We start from the raw sequence: 6486 nt of genomic DNA, 5'->3' as shown, positions 1-6486 counted from the left end.
GCGCTCCTGCCGCCGCCGGCCGCCGCCACGCTCTCTCCCACCGGCATCAACTACGAAGGTAACCCTCTTATCGATCTTGCTTCTTCCCCCGAGTTTCTCTCAAGTGAAAAAAGTGTTTTCCGGCGCAACAAGATTCAGCCAAATTGGCAAAGGATTTCCGGTTTCCCTTCTTGGCAACCCCCAATTTGGAGAAGCGCACCAATGCCGGCGCTTCCGTTGCTTCCTCGCCATAACTGATGTTTGTTGCCATGTCTCAAAAAAAAAGTTGTTTGCTGCTGAGATTTGGTTAAGCTGAGCCTGAATCTTGTTGGGTCGCAGTGGTGGCGCTCATGGCCATCAAGACGGAGCTGCAGGACCACTACAACGTGCTCGACAACTGGGACATCAACTCCGTCGACCCCTGCAGCTGGAGGATGGTCACCTGCTCCTCCGACGGCTACGTCTCCGCGCTGTACGCCCCGCTCTTTGCCCCTCCTCCGGTCTATCTCCGGTGAGCGTCACCAGACTAATCTTCTCACGTTTATCTGTGCTCGCAGTGGTCTGCCCAGCCAACGCCTGTCCGGAAAACTGTCGCCCGGCATCGGGAACCTCACCAGGCTGCAATCTGTGTAAGCGGCTCATTGCTAGTAAAATTTATTACTGTTTCTTTGAAAATGTATTGCTCTAGGTTCCAGAAAAATGAAAGATTGCAAGTGTTCGTGTTTACTGTTTCTGGACAGGCTATTGCAGAACAACGCGATTTCCGGTACTATTCCCAGCACCATAGGCAGGCTGGGGATGCTCCAGACGCTCGACATGTCAGACAATCATCTCACCGGGAGCATCCCGACTTCACTCGGCGATCTCAAGAACCTCAACTATCTGTGAGATTTCTTGACCCGGTTATTGAATTTCTCTGCCTCTTTCCTCTGTGTACACAGCAATTCACTCCTTGTCCTCTTGTTACTGCCAGGAAATTGAATAACAACAGTTTATCTGGAGTCTTACCTGAATCACTGGCCACCATTAATGGCCTCGCACTTGTGTATGTCCTGTGAATCCCTTAGTTATTCTTGTTTCCCTCTTTCCTCTGTGTACTGCAACAAGCAGCTCTAATAATTGGCCTGTTTCGCAGAGACCTCTCGTTTAACAACCTGAGCGGTCCCGTGCCAAAGATTTCTGCAAGAACTTTCAGGTGAGTCGTTCAGCTTATGCCCGATCACCTGGCTAATTCAATTCCTACCTGAACACCCTCCGTGCATGCTCTACACTATTATTGCTCATGCTCTCATTTCTTCTTTCCTTTATTGTCGCTTGTTTGTACAGCATTGCTGGGAATTCAATGATCTGTGGCGTCAAGTCTGGAGACAATTGCTCGTCCGTGTCGCTGGACCCGCTTTCTTATCCACCAGATGACCTTAAGAGTGAGAATTTTTTTCTTTTTTCTTTTACCTTTGAGAAATATACATCAATAGCATAAAAAATGGTATTGTTTTATCCCCTCTGCTCTGCTCATATTCGTTTCCTTTTCTTCAGTTCAGCCACAACAAGCCATGTCAAGAAGTCACCGAATTGCTATCATCTGTGGAGCAACTGTGGGTTCTGTAGCGTTTGTCGCTATTGTGGTCAGTATGCTTCTTTGGTGGAGGCATAGGCGTAATCAGCAGATATTTTTTGATGTAAATGGTAATGCTCTTTTCGATGTTGGGCTTGTTCATAGTAACACTGTCTGGATTTAAACTTCAAAAAATAGACATCTTTGTTGCGTCAAAGATTGAAGAATCTTGTTTCTTTAGTTTTGAGCTATATGTTTCATATTTTCCTGTTTCGTAGCAAATTAATTTTGACAAAGAGAGATATAAAAATGCTCTTGGTTCATTTGACTTACTTACCTTTGGTCAAAGCTGAATGGTTAACATTGGACTAATCTTCAGTTATTTAATTTCCACACCGTGTTAAATTCAAATAAACACGGGATACCACATAATCCATTTTGTGGATTTCTGTAGCTTCTAGTGATAACATAGGCAATCAATCTGTTACAGTTCATTAGGACAGCCACTACCAATTCAGAATTTTATACTTGGTTGCTTACATGCCTAGGTGCCCCTTGTTACAAAGACCTTTGCTGCAGTTCTGCCCAGTTGCTTTTGATACATTGATTTGCCTTGCAACAAACATGAGATCTCTCATTTTACAAATATACTACTTGATCTGGTAGTTATAACATGCTTACAGTTTGGGTCCATGCTTTCCTGTCTGGCATGTTATGCTGTTTTAGTTCCATACTATGGTACCTGATACTGATACCTCCTCTTAGCTACAGATCAATATGACCCAGAAGTATGCTTGGGCCATCTGAAAAAGTACACCTTCAAGGAGCTTCGAGCATCTACCAACAATTTCAACTCAAAAAACATATTAGGTGAAGGTGGCTATGGAATAGTATACAAGGGTTTCTTACGTGATGGTTCGATTGTTGCTGTTAAAAGATTGAAAGACTACAATGCTGTTGGTGGGGAAGTTCAATTTCAAACTGAAGTTGAAGTCATAAGCTTAGCTGTTCATCGGAATCTCCTACGGCTCATTGGATTCTGCACTACAGAGTGCGAGAGATTACTTGTCTATCCTTATATGCCAAATGGAAGTGTTGCTTCTCAATTGCGTGGTTAGTCTCTTTCCCCATGCACTTAAGAACCTTTTAAGTAATTAGCATTACTTGTGCAGATTCATTAATGGCCTGTTTAATTTCTGCTTTCCTTTGCCATGCATTAGGCTCATTTCAGATTTACAGTCTAGCATGGATCCATGTTGGCGTATTGTTTCAGTCAACTCAGACTGCCACCAAATGCTCAACTTGAAAAGCTGACACTTGTTAGCGTTCAGGACAAGAGATCCTCAACATGTTCACCTATAGCATGTCATATAGTAGTCTTATCTGCTTTTAGTGAAAGTTATACTACAATCTTGAAAGCATTAATTAGGCTCATACACAGTCTACCAGCCATTTGTGGTTTTGAGTTTTGACCCACCTACCTTTCACCACATATCATCCTGGGTAGATTCGTCCTTCTGTCTCGCCATCAAACAAAGCTCGGCTATGGTGATTGCTCCTGTTGGAAGTACACTGCTTGTGCTGATAGAAGTAGTTCCATCAATTAATTCAAATCATACTCATGCTCTCTGACTCCCTCTATTTACTTAACTCTTTATTGACATTTCACAGTGCACCATATTTTGGAATATGAACTGAGCTATCCACAACATGACACGTCTAGATTTACTATTGATGAAATGAATTAATCCCTCCGATTCATATTACTTGTCGCTCACTTAGTACAAAATAAAAAAAGAGCCATCTTATGACAGCTTTCCATTTATACTATTCAGTTTGCAAGCAAACTAACCTTCTCTTCAGTAAACCTAAACTTTCCTGCATTTCTTTTCCAGAGCATATAAATGGCAAGCCAGCTCTAGATTGGTCGAGGAGAAAGATGATAGCACTGGGTACAGCGAGAGGGCTGCTTTATTTGCATGAGCAGTGTGATCCAAAAATAATCCATCGTGATGTAAAAGCCTCCAATGTGCTTCTTGATGAATATTTTGAAGCAATTGTGGGTGATTTCGGACTGGCAAAACTGTTGGATCACCAGGAGACCCATGTTACCACTGCAGTGCGTGGTACCGTGGGACACATAGCTCCAGAGTATTTGTCAACTGGGCAGTCATCGGAGAAGACAGATGTGTTTGGGTTTGGGGTCCTGTTGGTTGAGTTGATCACTGGCCAGAAAGCATTAGATTTCGGAAGACTGGCAAATCAGAAGGGCGGAGTGCTTGATTTGGTAAGCATGTTATATCGTGTCCTTTCGGTGCAATGGTCTCAAGTTCACTTTATTACTTTATCTGAAAAGACCGCTTTCTCCTTTCCATTCGAGTTTCTTCGATTCTCGCCTTTAGTTTGGTCTCTTCAGAGCTTTTCGACAACTATGTATGTCGCTTTTAGCTCCTTTCTCGCCTTTTACATTGAGTACACTTGAGATGCTGAAGCATATTTTCATAGTAGAAAACAGAAGCTGCAAAAATGATGCCATCCCTGTTAGTTTATATGGCATTCATTTCTGTTAATCGTTTATCATAGTGTCAGCATATTAACTACTCCCTCCGTAAACTGATATAAGATCTTTTAGATCACTACTTTAGTTTACAGAGGAAGTAACTATTAACCATCAGTTACCACCTTCTGTTTAGAGTTCAGACTTGAGACCACTTGTCAAAATAAGTATTCAAGGGTGGTCTCTTTTCTTAGTGGTGTATACATTTTGAAGGATGCCAATACAAAGAAATATTTCTTGCCGGACCACCTAGGTCTCTTTCTTTGTGTTCTTTGTAAGGGTGTCGATACGAAGAGATATTTCACGGGCGGAGTTGGCGGAAATCGGCCTTATTTCTGATTCTTGCATGTGGTGGTTCCAGGTAAAGAAGCTCCATCAGGAGAAGCAGCTGAACATGATGGTGGACAAAGACCTGGGCAGCAACTACGACAGGGTGGAGCTGGAGGAGATGGTGCAGGTGGCCCTGCTGTGCACGCAGTACTACCCGTCCCACCGCCCCAGGATGTCGGAGGTGATCCGGATGCTGGAAGGCGACGGGCTCGCGGAGAAATGGGAGGCGTCGCAGAACGTGGACACGCCCAAGTCCGTCTCGTCGGAGCTCCTGCCCCTGAAGTTCACCGATTTCGCGGGGGCGGACGAGTCCTCGGTCGGCCTCGAGGCCATGGAGCTCTCCGGACCAAGGTGACCGGCGATCCATTTGATCGCGTAGATGCTTGCTGTTGCCTGGATGATCGCGTTCGACTAGGAGACGGGGCAAAGGAGAGGTGACATTTTTTTTGATGTCGGATAGGGTAAGGGTAGGTGGTGGCATTCATTTGTATATACGGGCATGGTATCGTGTATTTGTGTGAGCTGAGGTCGGCCCTTCGTTGCTGCTCATGTACATGTAGGCTAAGAGAGAAGAGAAGAGATGGGATGGGTTGAGTAAATATAGAAAGGAAAATTTTCCATTAGTCAGATATATCCTATGTCTTTCCTCTTGTTTGTCAGGCCTTGCATATGGTGGTTATCTTACTACTCTGTTTGAAAGCTGTTCATTTTTACGTCTGAAGTTTCGCTGGAATCCCATACGCATTTTGGTTCTAAAAAACTTTGAAGCCATCAGAGACCGAACCCTGACGCGGCATTTCTAAAACTGACGGAATGGTTGAGAGGCAGAGACGGACATTCTTTCTTCCTCCTGTTTTGCCTTGCAATGCACAAGGAAGGTGCTGCACTGTCTGTAAAACTAGGTGATTTCCTCACGCGTTGCTGCCGGATTTTAAAGATTAATTTTGAATAATTTTTGTATGAATGAAATGATCTAAATCAAAAGCTATTATTTCAGAGGTAACTATGTGTGAACGGAGAGTATGCATGTACAATGAATCATTAGAAATGAAACAATTAAATTGGGGAATGTATGTGCTACAAAATCACATTTGATGACGTGAATGGTTGCATGTTGAGAGAATTAGCGTTAGTGGGGATCAACTATTTAAACATTATAGATAGAGTAGGATTTTTTATCATAGCTTGCCACAAAACTAGTTAAAGTTTTCAACGATGTAGAAGTTCCAAAAATCCTCAAAAAGATCCTGAAACAACACATCTGCAACATAACATGATCCAACGGGCGATTGAAAAAAAATCAGCTTTATGTGTTGTAGACAAAAAAAAACAAGTAGTTCAATATATGTTTATGTCGACGTGAGCTAAAATGCTTGTTTTCATAATCCCTCTGTTGGATCATCTTATTATATCAGGGAGATGCTCCACTATTTATTTCATATTTTTTTGACAACTTCTAAATCGTTAAAGCATCTCCAACAGGCGCCGAACGCGGCGCACGCAGAAAACAGCTTTAGCGCGCGCCCATCACCTAGTTTAGCGCGGTGCGCAGCGACCGCTCCAGCAGCCGCACTAAAATGCAGCGCGCACGCCGCTCCAGCAGCGCGCAAAAAATGCAGCGCGCGCTCATTCTACAAACTAAAAATGTAGGCATTGGAAGCATCAAAACTAGATAGATTGCATAGATTTTAAACGATACAAAGGTATTTTACATCGAAAACATAGATTACATAATAATAAAAATGACAAACAATAAAAAAGAGATAGATTGCATAAAAAAAACTACTCTAAGTCGCTATCATCATCACCATTATCATCCTCGGCGGTGTCGTCCGAGGTATCTAGCCAGATGTCCAGCCACCGATCATCGTCCGGCGTGAAGAACGACTGCCCACCTGCTGCAACGAGATCGGACTGCGCATTCGCCAACGCTTTCTGCCGACGCCTGTCCAACCGCTCCTCGCGGCGCCTTCGGTGTCCTCCTCGCGGCACCTTGCCCAGTAGACCTGCTCGTAGGCGACGTCCTCCGGGGGGCGCCAGCGCCCCTCCCCCACCACCCTCTCAT

The 6486-nt window shown here is 43.9% G+C and overlaps 1 protein-coding gene across 2 annotated transcripts; it reads left to right on the top strand.

Moving 5' to 3' along the window:
- On the top strand, positions 1 to 5108 carry LOC125527702 (protein NSP-INTERACTING KINASE 3; the record flags this gene model as incomplete). 2 transcript variants are annotated; one of them, XM_048692224.1, is given in 11 exon segments in its annotated part: positions 1 to 58; positions 319 to 451; positions 537 to 608; positions 720 to 863; positions 953 to 1024; positions 1115 to 1174; positions 1306 to 1403; positions 1516 to 1665; positions 2306 to 2647; positions 3430 to 3821; positions 4453 to 5108. In XM_048692224.1, coding segments are annotated over 11 exon segments (1845 nt in total), but the record flags the coding sequence as incomplete, so codon positions are not given.
- Between the last annotated feature and the right edge of the window lie 1378 nt (positions 5109 to 6486).

Source organism: Triticum urartu, unplaced genomic scaffold (genome assembly GCF_003073215.2).
Source record: "Triticum urartu cultivar G1812 unplaced genomic scaffold, Tu2.1 TuUngrouped_contig_4354, whole genome shotgun sequence".
NCBI lineage: Eukaryota > Viridiplantae > Streptophyta > Magnoliopsida > Poales > Poaceae > Triticum > Triticum urartu.
Note: the sequence above shows the minus strand (reverse complement) of the source record. Positions and strands in the feature narration are given on the sequence as shown.